Here is a 21,047-nt window from a genome sequence, read left to right on the forward strand (position 1 = left end):
CCACTATATATGCACACTGCATTTTCTTTATCTCTTCACCTGTAAACGGGCACTAGAGGCTGGGAAGGGTAACAGGGAGGCAGGACTAGGGAGAGACTGGTTAAATGATACAAAATCGCAGCTGGCTAGGAAGAATAAGTTCTAGTATTCCATAGCTGACTATAGTTAACAATAATTTGTTAACTATATATATATATATATATTTGAGACAGAGTCTTGCTCTGTTGCCCAGCCTGGGGTGCAGTGGCGCGATCTCGGCTCACTGCAACCTCTGCTTCCCAGGTTCAAGTGATTCTCCCACCTCAGCCTCCTGAGTAGCTGGGATTACAGGTGTGCGCCACCACACTTGGCTAATGTTTTTTGTATTTTTAGTAGAGATGGGGTTTCACCATGTTGGCCAGGTTGATCTTAAACTCCTGGCCTCAAGTGATCTACCCACCTCGGCCTCCCAAAGTGCTGGGATTACAGGCGTGAGCCACCACGCCCAACCTGTTATATATCTTCAAATAGCTAGAAAAGAGGACTTTGACTATTCCCAACACAAAGAAATGATAAATGTTTGAGGTGATGGATATGCTAATTATTCTATTTCATCACTATACATTACATGTTTCAAAACATTACTATGTACTCCATAAATACAATTATTGTATCAATTTTAGAAATTAAAGAATTTTTTAAATTTCACCTCATAATATTGTTTTGAAAATTAAATAAATAGGGGAGAGAAATGAACAAGTGGAGGAGCAGGGAGTTTTAGGCCAGGAAAAGTATTCTGCATGATATTGTATTAATGCCATTGTCAAAACCCCTAGAACCATACAACACAGGGAATAAACCCTCACATAAACTTGGACTTTTGTTAAAAGTAATTTTCAAGGTTGGTTCATCACTTGCAATAAATATAGCACACTCATGCAGGGTGTTAATCTCAAGGAAAAATGGAGGCAAGGGGTTTGGTATATGGGAGCTGTATACTTTCTGATCAATTTTCCTGTAAATCTAAAACTGCTTTAAAAGATAAAGTCTATTTTTTTAATGACATGAGATAATATGCTTAACGCATGTGCGTACTGCCAGACATGTTTGCTGCTGTAGTTACCACTCTTTGCCTCAAGCCCGGGATTTGAGTTCATTTTCTATCATAGAACCTGGTGAAGCCGAGCAGCCCCATTCAGACTTTACAGGCAACAAGGGTGTTTCCTTTGGTCCACTGTCCCTGGAGCAGCCCTCCCTTTAGATATTGCTGAAGGTATGTGTCTGCCGCAGCCCCTGTGTCAGTCTGGGTTCTCCGGAGAAACAGAACCAATAAGACATTTATGTTAAGAGATTTATTTTAGGAAATTGGCTCCCGTGATTGCTGCAGCTGGCAAGCCTAAAATCTTAGGGCCAGCCAGCGGCTGGAAACTCAGGTAAGAGCTGATGTCACAAACTTGAGTCTGAAGTTTCTGGGGCAGTCTGGCAGGCTGGAAACACAGGCAGAATTCCTGTGTTTCAGTCTTGAGCCAAAATTCCTTCTTCCCTGGAAATCTCAGTTTTTGCTCTTATGCCCTTCAACTGATCAAATGAGGCCCACCCACATGGTGGAGGGTCATCTCCTTTGCTTAAAGTCAACTTGTTATACATGTTAATCACATCTACAAAAATGCTTTTACTGCAACGCCTAGACTAAGGACTAGGATTTGACCCAACAACTGGGCACCACAGTCTAGCCAAGTTGATACGTACAATTTAACTATCACAACTACTTTCCTAAACAAACAAGAAGATGGAAAAGGATATTTTTGGAAAATGTTTGCGTTTCAAATGTTCTTAAAGAGATGCACATCAGCGCATTCCCATCTGACTGCCAGGCTAGTCGGGGAGTGGGGTGCTCTCTTGTATCCCTCCTAGATGCCCCTGAAAAAAAGAACTTCTGCCCCTTAGCTGGCCTGCAACATCATACTACACATGCTTGGGGATCTGGGAGCAGAGGACACAGCTCCTTGGTTTAAGAAGCTGCTCATTTGATGCAGAAATCCACTTGCCTGTATTCATTATTTTGGACACTCCTTGCAGCAACCAATCCAAGCTCCGTCCTCTTCCGTCAGTTGACTTAATACCAGAACTTATTCCCAAACAGACTGAGAAGCTAAGTGTCCTTGCTTTTGAGCTGGGGAGAGCTAGAGGCCAGTCCTCGTATCATAGGGCCAGGAGTCACAATGCAAGGACATCATCATTTCCAATGAGCACTTGGTCCTGGAATTCTCAGCACTAATCAGGTGGAACAAAGAAGGCCCCTTCCCTTTCAGTGACTCCATGAGTGGAGACTTGTCTCTACAAAATCCAAAGTATGGAGAAATATGGGTAGGTCATTCTATTATAACGTTCTTTGCACTGGGCCCTTTCAGAAGGATGAGTGATTAGGAGTTGTTAGAACTTGGCCTGAGAGGTAGGTGGGATTAAGGGAGCCATCACTGTCCAAAAGTTTTGAGGACACTCAGCCAAGAAGGGGCATTTAATCCTTAGGGCCACCCCCAGGTAGGCGTTGGGATGAAGAAATAAGGAAGTTTAGAAAGAGATTTTTCCCAGGGGTTCAGAACTCATCGGGGTTCTGCTACTAACTGAGGCCGCCCACTCAACCCCAGGCGCCAAAGTCCCTTTCCACAACATGGCAGCTGACCCTCCAGAGGAAGGCTTGTCCGGGTGGCCCCCGAGGCCCCTCCATCAGAGGGCGGCTCTTTGAAGATTAATCGGTCTCCCTGGGTGGGTCCACCACTTAGGGCTCCTGACTTACTGGGGGGTGGGGAGTCCCCTGTGGTGAGCGCTCAGCCCACTGTGAATGCAAATCCCCATCCCTACACTGACATCTCAGAAAAGGCAAGAAACCCGGGACAGAAAAGCCCACATTGCTTGTGCTTCAAAGATTTGAAAAAGGGGGCTTGTGGGCCAGGTTGGCCAGGAAGGTTGACCTTCCTGAGCCCATTTCCTCACCTCCCTGTCGACCTCACCATGATGTCCGGAGGGTCAGATGATGAAAACTGCACAGGAAGCCATGTTGGGGAGACTAAATAGTGTGCAGGGGAGAAACGTGAAACTCTAAATGCAGGCAATGCAGCAAGCAGGGTATTACTCTCTTAACTAGACAAGGTAGGTTCTAGGGCAGCTGGATAATTTGTTCCCTAAAAATTAATTAACTAATTAATTAAATCCAGACAATCATCTGAGAACACAAAAGTGATCTGCGCTGATGGTTCCCGTGTATCTCACATATTCTAAGTGTCATTGACAGGGGTCTCAGACATGGGTCTGACTGGCTCCTCCCAGCTCCTCCTCTGTGAGCACTATTTTGTAAGTTTCTTTCCTCTGTTAAACCGGATATCTCTCTGCCAGCTACTTTTTCTGAAGATGTGTCTGAATACTGCTATCTCCACTCTGGCAGTCTTTGTACTTGAAAGTTCATAGATGTTTCCTATCATTTCAGAGGAGTTTCAGATGGAAAGGAGGATGAGTTCATGGAGCTCACCTGTCAGATTTAATTAAATATCACATTGGCATTTATAAGAGATTTCTGATTCCATGGCGTAGGTTTAATTATTCTTTGAATTTTGGGGGGATTTCTGCTGGGGACATGGGAGTGTTCTCAGGAAATATCAAGGAACCAAGACAGGAACAATCTGCATTCTTTCACCCAGGAGAAGACACCTCCAGAAAGCTCCTGTTTCAAACAACACAGTGGAAAGAACCCTACCTCTAAGGCAAGTGAGCAGGGCTGCTGGGGAGCTGGAGGTGTTACAGGAAAGTGGTCTGGATCCAGACCCCAAGAGAGGGTTCTTGGATCTCGCACAAGAAGGAATTCAGGGCAAGTCCATACAGCAAAGTGAGAGCAAGTTTATTAGGAAAGTAAAGGAATAAAAGAATGGCTATGCCATAGGCAGAACAGTCCCAAGGGCTGCTGGTTGACCATTTTATGGTTATTTCTTGAGGATATGCTAAACAAGGGTGGATTATTCATGCCTCCCCTTTTTAGATCATATAGGGTAACTTCCTGATGTTGCCATGGCATTTGTAAACTGTCATGGTGCTGATGGGAGTGTAGCAGTGAGGATGACCAGAGGTCACTTTCATCACCATCTTGGTTTTGGTAGGTGTTAGCTGGCTTCTTTACAACTGTTTTATCAGCAAGGTCTTTATGACCTGCGTCTTGTGCTGACCTCCTATCTCATCCTGCGACTTAGAATGCCTTAACCATCTGGGAATGCAGCTCAGCACATCTAAGCCTTATTTTATCCAGCTCCTATTCAAGATGGAGTCGCTCTGGTTTGAATGCCTCTGACAGAGGGGCCCGGCACCTTCCATCCCCACCAATTCTCACCATACACACACAATATATCCTCCCAGCACACACCAGTGCCTGGTCATTGGCCATCACCACTGACTCAGACAAGTATTTTCCCCTGGAATCTCTTTTCCTCATTCACTGACTGTTCTATTTCTTCAAGTAACTTTTACCAAACACTTCCTACATGCCATGAATTGGACCATGGACCACAGACACAAAAATGAAGAAGTTGGGACATTTACCATCTTGGAACAAACATTCTAGCTGGAGACACCAACATGTTAGCACAGAATGTTGTCATTGTGCAAGTATAATGCTTAGAAAGGTTATTTCTACCTGGAGTGGCTGAGGAAGCCTACCAAGAGAAACATCCTTGAAGAATGCGACAGACTTACTCAGACCCAGAAGGCACAGGAATCATGTAAAGAGGCAGAAGTAGAAAAAAAGCAAGGACCCCTGAAAGAAGTGACCCACATTAAGTCACTATTAGCTTTGTGTGAAATACAGTAAGTAGTTTGATAGGTCGGATCTGGTAAACAACAGAGTACTAAAGACTTAAGTAGAATATCTGCATGTCAAAAAATATGATATGTAGAAACAGAAAACAGTAAGTGCTCTATTCTTTTCTTTTCTTTCTTTTTTTTTTTTTGAGACAGGGTTTCCTTCCATCTCTCAGTCTGGTGTGCGGTAGTGTAATCACAGCTCACTGCAAAGTGCTATATTCTTATATTCAGCTTTGATTAAGAGTATAATTGATGGCAGAGGCCACAGTTTCAACACACTTTGAGAGAATGAGGAAATCTTAACACAAGTACCTTGAGAATACAAAGCACAGAGTTGATGGTTTATACATCTTATTACAAGGTTACAAAAGAAGGTGGAGAACATTAAGAAGTCAAACATCTCAGGGACACTTAAGGATATAAACACTAACCATTTTGACAAATTCTTATTCTGTATCTTGTCAAATTAAAAGGAGGCTAATTTGTTTGCAAGAAGTTCTCCTGGGAGATTGATTTTTAAATTCTAAAAGACTTATTACTCTGTTCAGGAATGCGACCCTTAATCTTCAGATTACATTTGCTTTGTATTCTTGTTATGGAAAATTGCATTTCCTCACTATTTTGTTTGTTTTAGGAAACTGTATTTGTCATAAGATGTTTATTGCAGGACATTGGTTTACTCATCTAAATTATAACGTACACACCAGCACTGTGGTAATTAACTCACTATCATGAACTCACTAATTTTATTCTGGAAAGTTCATCTGTATATAAGTGACTTGACTTTACTTATGAGTCAGAAAGTATCAAGGATTTATCTTGGCTCTTGCCTTACAGGCTGGTTTGAGAAATAAGACTGGACTGTGATCAGATTCGTTACTTTAAAAACAATGCAAAAAGTGTTTTCCACAACAAAATACGTAAGTTTAGATGAGTAATGCTAATACGAAATTTCACAAGCAACTCTGAATTACATGGCTTTCTTCCTGGGAGCTCCTTTTTGGACATTGTACAGCTTTGCTCACCTCCTGAGAGGTGCCTGGGCCATATCTGCATCAGGATTAGCAGTGGGGTATTGTTTCTGGGCATCTGTCCTCACTCATCAGCAACTGCTAGACTAGAACAGAGAAAAGGGGCAGTTCTTAGCCTTGCTGGGCTGCACGCTCCATGGGGCTGGACCATATCCACTGTGACCAGTGGATTCCCAACCTCTGTGGCAGCACCTGGTGCACCAAAGGCATGCAATGAATATCTGCTGAATGAATGAATCTGAATGAACTCATTCCAACCTTCACATCCTATGGCTTGTGTTGAGATGTGGAATATATCTTGGTTTCTTTTTATTTTTTTTTCAATGACATAAATAACCCCAGTCTACTATGTGGAAGAAAGCATTGCATAATGGAATTAACCACCTCAGTGGGGGATGTGGAAACTTATACAATCATGAAATGTCAAAGTTGTAACTAGTTATCATCCTCGTTTTACCAATAATGACACAGAACCCCAGAGGGAACACACAGTTGCCTCTGACTCTCTTTTTCCTCACTCATTCATTGGACCCTGCTGTGAACCAGACAGTGGGCCAAACGCTGGGGCTGCCCAGAGGGACAGACCAAAGCTCCTCAATCTGCCCAGAGGGACAGATCAAAGCCTCAGGAAGCTCACTGTGCAAGGAGTGCCAAGGTTCCCAGAACTGCTGCTCAGACCAGCCAGGCTGGGGCTCCCAGAATCCCCTGAAAACGTTAATAAAAGTGGAGATTTTCCTTCAAGGAATGCCAAAGCCAGTGGGTGCATGTCATCAGGATTCCAGGAGACTTATATCATCTCAACATCTTTCTTCAAGATACTTATTAATTACAAAGCAACTCATAAAATAGCTTTATGGTGGAGAAATCTGGCAGGGACCACCTTAACCAAATGATAAGAGATACCATTTCCAGTGATACAATGGATCAACAGCAGGAGCCTCCTGATTTGAGGCCCAGAGAAGGATGCACGTTCACTTCTGTTGTACAACTGCTCATAGTGCACGGCTTGAATCCAATCACAAGGAATCATCACGCAAACCCAAATTGAAGGACATTTTGCAAAATCAGTGACCTGTACTCTTCAAAAGTGCCAATGTCATGAAATTTAAGCAAAGTCTCAGGAACCGTTCCAGATTAACAGAGGCTAACAAGACAGGGCAATGGAGTACATGATTTTGAATTTACTTTTCTGATTAAGGCATTGTTGGACCACTGGCAAAATCTAATAAGGTTTTAAAATTAAATAATAATATTGCACTGATGTTAATTTCCTGATTTTGATAATCACACTGTGCATTATAAGATAATCCCTTAGTTTTATGAAACAAGGGTATTTAAGAGTAAAGAGGCATCATATCTGTAACTTTCTCCAAAATGGCTCAGAAAAAAAGCTTATACGTAAATATAAATATATACATATAATATGCATAGATATTATATATGTGCACATATAATAAATACATGAAGAGAGAAATAGTGCACACACACAAATGTAGTAAAATGTTAACATTTCGGTCATCTAGGTAAGGTTATTTATGAATTTTTTTGTGTGATTATTGCATCTTTTCTGTAACTTTTAAATTACGTACAAACTTTAAAAATTTAAAAATTTAAATAGAGACACTTGGCTCTTCCCTGAGAAACCCAGATTCAGTAGACCTGGGATAGGTCCAAGCATTTTTATTTTTATTTTTTTAACTTTTAGGTTTAGGGGGACATATGCAGGTTTGTTTTATAGGTAAACTCGTGCCATGAGGGTCTGTTGTACAGATTATTTTTGTCACCCAGATACTAAGCCTAGTACCCAATAGTTATTTTTCCTGATCTTCTCCTTCCTCCCACCCTCCACCCTCAAGGTGGCCCCAGTGTCTGTTATTCCTGTCTATGTGTCCATGTGTTCTCATGATTTAGATCCCACTTATAAGTTATAACATGTGGCATTTGGTTTTCTATTCCTGAGTTAGTTTGCTAAGGATAATGGCCTCCAGATCCATCCATGCTCCTGCAAAGGACATGATCTCATTGTTTTTTATGGCATAGTACATGGTGTATATGCACCACATTTTCTTTGTCCAATCTGCCATTGATGGGAATTTAGGTTAATTCCACATCCTGGCTATTTGAATAGTGCTGTAATGAACATTTGAGTGCCTGTGTCTTTATGGTAGAATGATTTATATTCCTTTGGGTATATACCCAGTAATGGGATTGCTGGGTTGAATGGTAGTTCTGTTTTTAGCTCTTTGAGGAATTGCCACACTGCTTTCTACAATGGTTGAACTAATTTACACTTCCACCAACAGTATATAAGCATTTTTTTCTCCACAACTTCACCAGCATCCATTTTTTTTTTTTTTTTTACTTTTTAGTAATAGCCATTCTGACTGGTATGAGATGGCATCTCATTGTGGTTTTAATTTGCATTTCTCTAATGATTGGTGATATTGAGCTTTTTTCCATATGTTGGCCACATGTATGTCTTCTTTTGAAAAGTGTCTGTTCATGTTCTTTTCACATTTTTTAATGGGGTTGCTTTTTTCTTCTAAATTTGGTGAAGTTTCTTATAGATGTTGGAAATTAGACCTTTGTCAGATGCATAGTTTGCAACTATTTTCTCTCATTCTGTAGGTTGTCTGTTTACTCTGTTGATAGTTTCTTTTGATCTGCAGAAGCTTTTAAGATTAATTAGATCCCATTTGTCACTTTTGCTTTTGTTGCAATTGCTTTTGGTGTCTTCATTATGAAACCTTTGCCAGTTCCTATGTCCAGAATGGTATTGTCTATGTTGTCTTCCAGGGTTTTTGTAGTTTTGGGTTTTACATTTAAGTCTTTAATCCATCTTGAGTTGATGTTTGTATATGATGTAAGGAAGGGATCCAGTTTCAATCTTCTGGCTAGCCAGTTCTCCTAGCACTGTGTGTTGAATAGAAAGTCCTTTCCCCATTGCTTGTTTTTGTCAGCTTGGTCGAAGATCAGATGGTTATAGATGTGAAGCCTTATTTCTGGGCTCTCTATTCTGTTCCACTGGTCTATGTCTGTTTTTGTACCAGTACCATGGTGTTTTGGTTACTGTAGCCCCGTAGTATAGTTTGAAATTGGGTAACATGATGCTTCCAGCTTTGGGTTTTTGTTTGTTTTTTTTGTTTGCGTGTTTGTTTTTTGCTTAGATCTGCATTTGCTATTTGGGTTTTTTGTTGTTGTTGTTGTTCCATATGTATTTTAAAATAGTTTTTTTCTAGTTCTGTGAAGAATGTCATTGGTAGTTTGGTAGGATTAGCATTAGATCTGTAAATGGCTTTGGGCAATATGGCCATTTTAATGATATTCTTTCTATCCATGAGCATGAAATGTTGTCCATTTGTTTGTGTCATCTCTGATTTCTTTGAGCAGGTTTTTGTAATTCTCATTGTAGAGCTATTTCACCTCCCTGATTAGCTGTATTCCCAGACACTTTGTTCTTTTTGTGGCAATGGTGAATGGGATTTCATTCCTGATTTGGACCTCGGCTTGGCTGTTGTTGGTGTATAGGAAAGTTAGTGATTCTTGTATGATGATTTTTGTATCCTGAAACTTTGCTGAAGTTGTTTATCAGCTGAAGGAGCTTTTGGGCCAAGACTATGAGGTTTTCTAGATATAGAATCATGTCGTCTACAAACAGGGACAGTTTGACTCCCTATCTTTCTATTTGGATGCCTTTATTTCTCTCCTTTGCCTAATTTCTCTGGCTAGGACTTCCAATACTATGTTGAATATGAATGATGAGAGGGCATCCTTGTCTTGTGCTAGTATTCAAGGGGAATGCTTTCAGCTTTTGCCCATTCAGTATGATGTTGAGTGTGGGTTTGTCATAAATGATTCTTATTATTTTGCAATATGTTCCTTCAGTACCTAGAGTATTGAGAGTTTTTATCATGAAGGGATGCTGAATTTTATCAAAAGCCTTTTCTGCATCTATTGAGATAATCATGTGGTTTTTGTCTTTAGTGCTCTTTGTGTGATGAATCACATTTATTGATTTGCATATGTTGAAACAACCTCGTAGCCCAGGGATAAATGTTACTTGATCACAGTAAATCGCCTTCTTGATGTGCTACTGTTTCTGGTTTGCAAGTATTTTGTTAAGGATTTTTGCATCAATGTTCATCACAGATACTGGCCTGAAGTTTTCTTTTTTTGTTGTGTCTCTGCCAGGTTTTGATATCAGGATGATGCTGGCCTCATAGAATAAGGATTTGATCCCATCATTGTGTTGCTAGATGGTTATTATGCCAGCTTGTTTGTGTGGTTACTTTATAGTGTTACTGGTCTGTGTACTTAAGTGTTTTTGTATTGACTGGTAATGGCCTTTTCTTTCCATATTTGGTCCTCCTTTCAAGATCTTTTGTAAGGCAGGTCTGGTGGTAACAAACTCCCTCAGCATTTGCTTATCTGAAAAGGATTTTATTTATCCTTTGCTGTGAAAGCTGGATATGAAATTCTTTGCTGATATAAAACTCCTGGTTGAAGATTTTTTCTTTAATAATGTTGAATACAGGCCCCTAATATCTTCTGGCTTTTAGGGTTTCTGCTGAGAGGTCCCCTGTTAGCCTGGTGGGGTTCCTTTCGTAGCTGACCTTCCCTTTCTCTCCAGCTGCCTTTAACATTTTTTGTTTCATTTTGACCTTGGAAAATCTGATGATTATGGGGATAATCTTGTGTAGAATCTTGCAGGGGTTCTCTGTTATTTCCTGAATTTGACCATCGGCCTTCCTAACAACATTGGGGAAGTTTTCATGGACGATATCCTAAAATATCTTTCCAAGTTGTTTGCTTTCTCCCTGTCCCTTTCAGGGATGCCAGGGTTTCATAGATTTGGCCTTTCCATAACCCCATATTTCACGAAGGTTTTCTTTGATCCTTTTCATTCTTTTTTTTATTATTTTTGTCTGACTGTCTTATTTCAGACAGCTGGTCTTCAGGTTCTGAGATTCTTTCCTCAGCATGGCCTATTTTGCTGTTAATACTTGTGATTGCATTGTGAAATTCTTGTAGTGTGTTTTTCAGCTCTATCAGAGCAGTTAGGTTCTTTTTTATACTGGCTATTTCATCTTTCAGCTCCTGTATCATTTTATTGTGATTCCTAGTTTCCTTGAATCGGGTTTTGCCATTCTCTGGAAGATCTTGATGATCTTCATTCCTATCCATATTTTGAATTCTATTTCTGCCATTTCAGCCAACACAGCTTGGTTAAGAACCCTTCTTGGAGTACTAGTGTGATCATTTGGAAGACATAAGACACTCTGGCCATTTGAGTGCTGGAGTTCTTGCATTGGTTCTGTCTCATCTCTGCATGTGAGTGTTCCTTTAACTGCTGAGCTGCCTGTGATTAAAGTGGTCAGGGAGGGGCAGGGTGGTTGTGCTGGAGTCCCAGGTTTGGTGGCCCTGTCCAGTGAGGAGAAGTGAGGACCAGGGCCTGTATGGAGAACAGTCTGGCCACTTTACCATTAGGTGGGTGCTCTGTGCTTGGGGTCTGGACCAGCCCCTGATCCCCATGGACTCTCCATAAGCTGGACATAGCAAGGATGAGGGCTGCAAGACAGCAAAGATGGCAACCTGCCCTCCCACTGGGAGCTCTGTCCCAGGGAGTTGAAAAGCTGCTACCAACTCATTAGCCCTGGTGGTGGGTGGCTGGAGACCCAGGCCCAGAGGACCCACCCCGTGAGGAGATATGGGATCAGGGACCCATGTAACAAACAGTCTGGCTACTTTTCCACAGGGCTGCTGCAGTATGCTGGGGGTCCACTCCAGTTTCCAGTCACCTTGGGTTTTCCAGCACCTGAAGGTATCAACAGGGAAGTCTACAAAATAGCAAAAATGGCAGCCTGCCCCTCCCTCTGGGAGCTCCATCGAGAGAGGTATGGATGTGTTGCTGCTCCAAACACACTGGCAGGGTAGTTGTAGACCTCAGTCAGAAGATTCCACCCAGTGAGGAGAAACATGATCCAGTACCCATGTGAAAAAGCAGTCTGGCTACTTCTCTGTAGAGCTGCTGTGCTGCGCCAGGGGATTGCTCCAGTCCCTAGGCACCTCAGACTTCCTAGAGCACAAAGGCAACAACAGCTAAGGCTATGAAACAGCAAAGGTGACAGCCCGTTATTTCCCTCCCACTGGGAGTTTTGTCCTAGGGAGGCTCGGAACTACTGCCAGCTGGAAAACAAAGGTGGCAAAGGTGACTGGTGACCCCAGTCAGGATGTCCTGCCCAGTGAGAAAAAATGGGGTCAGGGACCTGCATAAAAAGGGCAGTCTGACCACTTTTCCATAAGGCAGCTGCACTGAAGGCAACAATGGCTAAGGCTGTAAAACAGCAAAGATGGCGGCCTGCCCCTCTTTCTGGGAGCTCCATCTCAGGGAGGCATAATGTTGCTCCCCGTGGCTGGCCGGAGTTCCCACTCAATGGGTCTTATCTTGTGGGGTGCTATAGAAGTTGTGTCTGCAGACTATGACTACTCAGCCCTCTGGATTCAAGCCCTTTCCTAGGGGTATGTATGGGGATCTAAACCCCTGCTTTGCCAGAATTAAAGCTGCTTTTGCCAGGAAGCCTGGGTATCTAAAGCTCCTGGGTCTCTGTGTGTGCCTGAGCAGCTGCTCTGCCAAAACTCCACATAGCTCTGTGCAACAGACTGCAGGCCCTGGTGGAGTAGGTTTGCTAAGGGATCTCCTGACCTGACGGTTGCAAAGATCCATGGGAGAAATGTGGGTCCCCAGGGTTGCTCACTCCCTCACTGCTTGCCTGGGCAGGGGAGGCTCCCCGGCTCCATGTTGCTCCTAGGTGGGCGCTCGTCCTGCCTTGCTTTTCTCCATTCTCTATGGGTTGAATTGTTTACTTGATGAATCCCAGTGCCTGTACCTGGATGTCTCAGTTGAAGGTGCTGTATTTACTTGCCCCTTCCATTTCTCTCCCTGAGAGAGGCACACACTAACTCCTTCTAATCGGCCATCTTGGCCAGACTTGCATTTTTATTTCTAATAAGCACCCCCAGGCAATTCTGATGCAACTTGTCCAGAGAAGGGCATTTGGGAAATGGTACAGACTGAAAATTGCCTAAGGTCACACAGCAGGTCAGCGAGCAAGCAAAGACCAGAACATCTCTTCCCTTCCCATCCAGGGTGGAAGAGGAAGAAGAGACGGAGGAAGAAACAGAAAAATAATAAGGCAGAGAAGGCCCATGTGGGTCAAATCCACTCAATGTTAGTGCCAAAATTATACTTTCCGTTCTTGCACTAAGCCCAGAAAACCTGTTCCACTTTCTTGTGTTTGCTGCCTAGTCATCAATATTATCATAGACCCACTCACCAGGGCCACAAACCTGGAAGAAACCAGAGCCTCCCCCCTCTTAGTCAGTACTCCCCAAACAATTAACCCAAATCCTTCTGCCTTGAAAGCTCAAAATAGGCCTTCTCTCCCTACCTCAGGAAGAATTTTCCCTCAGAAAATTCTGAGAAAGAATCAAAAAGAAATGCTAGAAATAACTTTTGATGGGCTCATTAGCAGACTGGACACAGCTGGGGAAGGAATCTGAATTTGAGGCTATGTCAATAGGAACTTCTAGGCAGGGTGCAGTGGTTCATGCCTGTAACCCTAGCACTTTGGGAGGCCAAGGTGGGAGGATCATTGAGTCTAGGGGTTCAAGATGAGCCTGGACAACACAGAGAAACCCTATCTGTAGAGAAAATTTAAAAATTAGCCAGGCATGGTGGCATATGCCTACAGTCCCAGCTACTCAGGAGCCTGAGGTGGAAGGATTGCTTGAGCACAGGAGTTCAAGACCAGCCCTGGAGACACAGCAAGATCCCATATCTACAAAATTTTTAAAAATTAGCTAGGCATGGTGGTGCACACCTGTGGCCCCAGCTACTCAGGAGGCTAAGGTGGGAGAATTATTTGGGCTGAGTAGGTCAAGGCAGGAGTGAGCTACAGTCATGCCATGGCACACCAGCCTGGACAACAGAGCAAGACCATGTCAAAAAAAAAAAGAAAGAAAGAAAGAAAAGGAAAGAAAGAAAAAGGAAAAAGGAAAGAAAGAAAAAGGAAAAAAGAAAGAAAGAAAGAAAACAGAGAGAAAGAAAGAGAGAAAGGGAGAAAGATGACAGAAAGAAGGAAAGAAAGAAAGAAGAAAGAAAGAAAGAAAGATGAAAGAAAGAAAGAAAAAGAAAGAGAGAGAAAAGAAAGAGACAAAGAAAGAAAGAAAAAGAAAGACAGAAAGAAAAGAAAGAAAGAGAGAAAGGGAGAAAGAAAAAGAAAGAAAAAAGAAAGAAAGAAAGAAAGAAAGAAAGAGGGAAGGAAAGAAAAGAAAAGGAAGGAAAGGAGGGAGGAAGGAAGGAAGGAAAAAAGGAAAGAACGAAAAAGGGAAGGAAGGAAAGAAGGAAGTCACAAAACTGAAAAGCAAAGGAAAAAAATACTATGAGAAAAACAAAATAGAATATTGCCCAATGGCTTCTGTCTCCATCTTCTTCCCCTACTCCTCCACACACATTATTCACTGCAGTTGATGAGAAACAAGACTAATGAGAAAAGCAGTTGAAAAATCAATGTACATTTTTGTTTTGCATTTTCTTGTACAGTCTCTCCTCCACTCCCCGACCCTCTTAAGGTCATGGCATCCCTAAATTCAAGGTTTCTAAGCCACCTGGGGGAACACTTGTTGAGAGGGATGAAGAAGTCACCATTTGGAAACCTCTTCCTTATTTAAATCCTAGATTTCACTCTTTCGTTTTTTACCAAGCCCATATTGTTCCTGAAATACTATATTGCTATGAAGTTGAAGTTTTGTTTTACAGGTAGTAAATGATCAAAAGTACCTATTCTGGGCATTCAAGGTTTTTCTTGTTGCTATTATTGTTATTATTGTAGTTTGCTTTGGTTTATTTTCAGGGAAAGAAACATACACACCACAGATTTATACAGCTAGATAATTTTTTCCAAGCAATCGACAAGTACCTGGAATCCAGGTTTGAGGAAACTTTGACTAACTTTGCATTCCCATGTTTAGCATGAATCTAAAACTCAAGAAATCTAAAAGACTTGCTGGGCGCGGTGGCTCACGCCTGTAATCCCAGCACTTTGGGTGGCTGAGGCGGGTGGATCACGAGGTCAGGAGATCGAGACTCATCCTGGCTAACATGGTGAAACCCCGTCTCTACTAAAAATACAAAAAATTCGCCTGGCACGGTGGTGGGCACCTGTAGTCCCAGCTACTCGGAGAGGCTGAGGCAGGAGAATGGCGTGAACCCAGGAGGCAGAGCTTGCAGTGAGCCAAGATCGCGCCACTGCACTCCAGCCTCGGCAAAAGAGCAAGACTTTGTCTCAAAAAAAAAAAAAAAAAAAAATCTAAAACACAACCAGAATATCAGACAAAGCACAAGGCTTGCAATCTGTAATCATCATCTATTAGCTTCATTGTTTCACATGTATTTTTTTAACGCTATGTTTCCAATAATTCTTCGACAATTCACAATTTCACCAATGTTTTCAGAACGTTTCAGAGATTCAGGTTTATGGAGTAAAAAAGGCATGGGATCCACCCCGCCTACCATTTTCTCACCCTACAAAGCAGAGTCAAATTTGATCTTGTTTAAAAAACATTTTTGACAGAATTATTGTTCCTATTGCCAAAAAAGAAGTTAGGAGAATGTCTGATTAACTTCTTCCCCCATTGCTCTCCCCAGCAGCCGTTCGCCTCCACTCCAGTGTCGGTTCACAGCTCACTGATGCACTGTTCACTTTTTGGCCACACCTTTTCTCTTTGTGTTTCCTTTTGCTGTACCTTTAGGTTCACTGATTTTTTTTTTCTTCTGCAGTGTCTAATCTGCTGTTAATCCCATCCAGCATATTTTTAATCTCAGACACTGTATGTTTTATCTTTAGAAGTTCAAGTGAGTCTTTTGAATATCTTCCATGTCTCTACTAATAGAAAATATATTTTTCTTCTATCACCTTAAATATAAGGAATACAATTATAAAAACTATTTTAATGTCCCTGTCTACTAATTGAAGAGGCTCATCTGCCTCACTTCCAGATTTCTTTCTATTGATTGACTTTTCTCCCATTATGAGTTGGTCTTTGCTGCTTCTTTGCAAGCCTGCTCATTTTTATGGATAACAGTGTAAATTTTGCCTTGTTGAATGCTAGGTATAATTAAATTCCCATAAATATTTTTGAGCTTCATTTTGGAAGGCAGTTAAATTACTCTGAAATCGTTTAATCATTCTGAGGCTTGCTTTTAAGCTTTTTAAAGGGGGACCACAGCAGCCTTTAGTCTAGGGCTAATTTCCCCTCATCACTCAGTCAAAGCTCTTCTGTGTCTTCCCAATACCCCATGAATTACAAGGCTTTTCTTCTCAGGCTGTTGGAAAAACAAACCATCCCTGCCCCTGTGTGAATCCCCCTCCTTTCCAGTGGTTTCCCAGCCTCTGGCAACTGACTTACCTGTGTATGCTTTCAAGGACTCAGCCAAATTCTTCAGGGGGACCCTCAAGATCTCTGGAGTTTCTCTCTACGCAGCTCTCATTTCTAGTAATCTTCCCTCAAACTCTAACCATCTTGACCTCCCTGTAATCTACACTCCATCTCCCATAGTCAGGGAGTCCACCAGCTCCCCCAGGACCCCTCCCTGCACTCTCTCAAGGCAGAAAGCTGGGGCATCACAGGACTCTGTCTGTTTCCCTCCCTCAGGGAGCCCTCCAAGATCGCTTCACTCCCTGGTGTACGATGTCTAAAACCATCATTTTCTACATTTGGTCTGTCTGGTCTGTTAGTTGCTTTTGGGAGAAAGGCAAATCTAGTCCTTCTTGCTCTGTCTTGGCTGAAGGTTATCACACCCTGCCACTGTCGATGTGTAGAAGTTTCTGCAAGACCCTCAGTAGGCTTTCCTAGTTTAGATAGCTTGAGGTTCACTTTTGATTGTGTGTTTTCAGAATAAACCAAAAGATAAAATGACAAAAGCTAGTTCCCCGATGGGGGATGAGCTCCAGGTCCACAGCACCTCCGAGAGCTGTCCCCTCTTTGGCCCTCTCTGCCTGCCTGATCCGGGGCTCCTGCCACTGCATTCTCCTTTCCACTGTTCTCTGAGCTAAGAATCACCATCTACGCACACGGGCTCTAGCACCACAGCAGGAAGGTGCAGTGCCTGGCTCTCTGGCTCAGAAACAGTTTATGTCTTGTTAGGTTCACAATCCAGGATGTGGGCCCACGGTGTGCTGGGCTGGCGCTGGGCTGCAAAAGCCAGCTGCACTTCTCTTTCCAGCTCTGTGTTCCGCAATTTCACATGACTAGTTGAAGAGCAGCCTGGTGAGGGTGTTTACACACTGAATTCCACCAAGGTTACCCATCAGGGCTTTTTTTTTCTAGAGAGCCATTTACCAGCACATTGCTACCTATGACCAAAATATGATTTTTTTTTTTTTTTACAGCCCAGAGGTCCTTTATTTTTCTTTTTAACACCTAGTATGCAATGAATTAATAGGGAAGAGGTTCCAGCAGCTCAGGCTCCTTCCCACTGGTTCTCATAAAGTGTGCTTCTCCGGGTGGAGCAGGCTGGCACTTTAATTGAACCCAGGTACCTTTCTCTTTGGCGTCTTTCTTTTTCTGATCATTTTCCTTCACGCGTTTCAGGAAGCTATCTCGGCTCTTAGAGTGCTTAATGCGCTTAACACGCACGTTAATTCTCTTGGCAAGAACCTTGCCCTTAACTTGTTTGTTTACAACAATGCCAACAGCATGCTGGGTAACACTGTAGACTCCTCCGGTTTTGCCATGGTAACACTTGTGGGCCATTCCTTTTTGAACAGTACCCATACCCTTGATGTCTACAATATCACCTTTCTTATAGATTCGCATATACGTGGCCAAAGGAACAACTCCATGTTTTCTAAAAGGCCTAGAGAACATATATCGGGTGCCTCTCCTCTTTCCCTTTGTGTTCGTCATTTTGGCGAATTACTGGAAGATGGCAGTTCCGGCCGAAAGGCCAAAATATGATTTTTTAATAAGCAGTATACATCTCCTCTGGGAAAAGAGAAGGAGACTTTTTTTGAGCACCTACACTATACCACGTAGAGTGCTAGGTACTTCAGATGCTAGTGTGATCAGATTTCCTATTTATTCTTGTCTTAGGCTTTCCAGCACAATAATGGCAAAATTCTGCTTTCATGTCTCCTATACACCTGTGTAGGAGACCTGAGAGTAGCCTAGGATTTTACTTTCCAGCTAGTATTGGGAAGTGTCTGAGAGTTCAGAGAGGAAGAAATGGCCAAACTCATGAAAAGTGTGGCCATTATCAGCCTAAGTGGACCCTGAACCCTGGCTTCTTATTGCACCCAACCTCTCTATGCCTTTAACCCCCATACCGCCCACCAACATCTGAGGAGAAACAAGAGATTTAGGAAACATCACTGAATTAAGAATCAGAATGCCTGGGCAGGGTGCAGTGGCTCACACCTGTAATTCTAGCACTTCAGGAGGCCAAGGTGGGAGGATCACTTGAGCCCAGGAGTTCGAAGCCAGCCTGGGCAACATAAGCAGACCCTGTTTCTACAAAAAAAAAAAAATAAATAACAAATATATCAGGGCATAGTGGTGCATGCCTGCAATCCCAGCTACACAGGAGGCTGAGGTGGGAGGATTGCTGGCGCTAAGGAGGTTGAGGTTGCAGTGAGCCATGATGACATCACTGTACTCCAGCCTGGGCAACAAAGTGAGACCCCGTCTAAGAAAAAAATAAAAAAAAGAATGAGGCTGCCTGGATTTGATCTCTGCCATAATCACTGGCAAGTTATGTGACTGTGAGCAAGAAAAAAAGAAGTAATAATAGTCATCTCTCAGAGCACAGTAGTGTACCTGAAACCTTACTGTAAATGCAAAAGTGCCGTGCACTGGGGGAACCTTTTTCATGAAATCCTATGTCCAAACTTGATACATGGCCCCTCTTGCAGGGGACACATCAACTTCTTTCTAGCCAGGAGAGGGAGCCACTGCACACATGGGCCTGGGTCCTAAAGAGGATGGAGGAGCTTCCAGGCGGTCTTGAATGGCTGTCCTTCTTAGCCTACCCCAGGCTGTGGCTCCAGCCCCTACCTGCAGGTCCATCTGGGCTTAGAACAGGACAGGAGAGGTAACAGGAGGCTTAAATGTGAATTGTTCTTAGACTCCCCCCGATCCCATATGTCTTCATTATCTGCCAGTGTCTCCTGCCCTCCTTTGTCCTTGTTATTTAAGATCCACATATCCTACCCAGACATACCCCCACCATCTATTCGTGCCTCTTCCCTCATGCTCCTACCTCTGCTGGTATCAGCCAGCAAATATGACGCAGAGATCATGAGTGCATTTTACCAAGAATGATTTACAAGGAAGGACCACCCCAAAATGGATGACTAATGGTAGAAATGCCAGACACTCCACAGAGCAATGCCCAAAAGATCAGATGCAGATGGAGCCTGGGTTACCTGTCAAATCCCAACATGAAGCAACGTCCGACTTCCCCCAAGGGCAGGGATGATCCTGGGTAAGCTAGCCCCTTGAGGTGTGGTCATGCTAACCTGTCCCCTGCTACAGAGAGGGCAGAATTGGACTGCAAGAATTGTGTATCTATTTCTGATGGCTCACAGATGAGAGTTCTGTTGTGTGCTTCAGAATGCCTGGAGGTCAGAGCTCAAGCCATAGGGATGGCAAGGCCTGGCCACTGTCATGACCAGCAGACACTGAGCCTGGGGTCACGTTACCCCCTGACACACACCTATGAGGCCACATTTGCCCGGCCACAGTTATTCTCCCAGAGATCTGTGGAGAAAATATGCTCTGTGTGTGTGTGTGTGTGTGTGTGTATACACGTATGCGTACACCAGGAATCCTCTGATCCAGAAACATCACTAAATACTCGGCTTGTACTAAGAGCAGCCCTACCAAATACCTTGCCTGGGGACCCAAACTCTGGAGTTCACAATCCACGAAAATAAAGAGAGAAAGAAAAAAACTGGAGTCTTACCAACCCCATAAGGACTCTGGCTCCATCTATGCAAAATATGAGTCAAAGATGATTAGAATCTTCAATTCTTACAATAGGAGGCTATTTCTGACAGAACCTGGCCTTAAAACCTCACCAATTTTTATAAACAGATAGAGCTGTTCTGGGAATTGATGAATTTCTCTGTCATTGGGTTGAGTAGAAGATGAATGTTCTAATATCAACCCTGGCCAATATGATCTCAAGCGCAACTTACTGGAAAAAAACTTAAACTAGCCATAGATGGACTCACAGGATGTTTTCCTCGCCCTAAAAAAAAAAGAAAGAAAGAAAAACATGATTGATTTTGAACTTGGGTATCCTAATCTATCTGTGTAGTAAGTTCCAGTATTTAGGCTCCTGGGTGAGTGATTTAAGCTCTGCGAGTCAATTCATGGCCAGTGATGACAAGTAATGGAAGAGGACAATGGCTATTTGAAAAAGAAATGGAAGAAACAGAACGTTCTGTGAGGAAGTGATTTCTCTTGGGGAAAAGAGAACACCATGGTGTAATGGGGAGTTGCTCCTTCTTCATGAGCAAAGACCTTCTTCTGGAGACCAGCAGAATCAGAAGAGCAGAGCCCAGCACCCTGACCTGTGGAAATAGGGAGAAGGTGAAGGGCACCTGCCCTTGGTCTGTGAGGTCAAGAAGCGAAAGCATTGTGCTTCTGGTGCAGGATGGAGATGGCGCAACCACCAGATGTTTCTCGCAACTCTGTCTGCTCACCCTTGGTTCCAAATAACCCCTAATGCAGGGAAAGCGCAAAAGACACAGGTGCAAAAGCTTGCTAAAATGCCTGGGTTATACATTTAATTGAGAAAACCACAGCTGGTAGTGCAGGCCTTGCAGAAAATGCAGGGAAAGCTGGGCCTGGTGGCTCATGCCTGGAATCTCAGCACTTTGGGAGTCCAAGGTGGGAGGATAGCTTGAGCCCAGGAGTTTAAGATCAGCCTGGGCAACAGAGCAAGACCGCATTTCTACAAAATATAACAAATTAGCCAGGTGTGGTGGCACACACTTGAAGTCTCAGCTACTTGGGAGGCTGAGGCAGGAGGATTGTTTGAGCCCAGGAGCTTGAGGCTATAGTCAGCGCTACTGCACTCCAGCCTGGGCAACAGGAAAAAAAAGAAAGAAAAGAAAAGAACAAGAA

At 43.1% G+C, this 21,047-nt stretch overlaps 1 protein-coding gene across 1 annotated transcript; it reads right to left on the minus strand.

The window, feature by feature from the left end:
* Window positions 1-17,351: 17,351 nt before the first annotated feature.
* LOC116476278 (large ribosomal subunit protein eL21-like) lies at window positions 17,352-17,840 on the minus strand. The gene has a single exon (XM_032754414.2). The coding sequence runs from the start codon at window positions 17,820-17,822 to the stop codon at window positions 17,352-17,354; it is 471 nt and encodes a 156-aa protein (XP_032610305.1). The 5' UTR covers window positions 17,823-17,840.
* Between the last annotated feature and the right edge of the window lie 3,207 nt (window positions 17,841-21,047).

This window comes from Hylobates moloch, unplaced genomic scaffold (genome assembly GCF_009828535.3).
Source record: "Hylobates moloch isolate HMO894 unplaced genomic scaffold, HMol_V3 SCAFFOLD_2, whole genome shotgun sequence".
NCBI lineage: Eukaryota > Metazoa > Chordata > Mammalia > Primates > Hylobatidae > Hylobates > Hylobates moloch.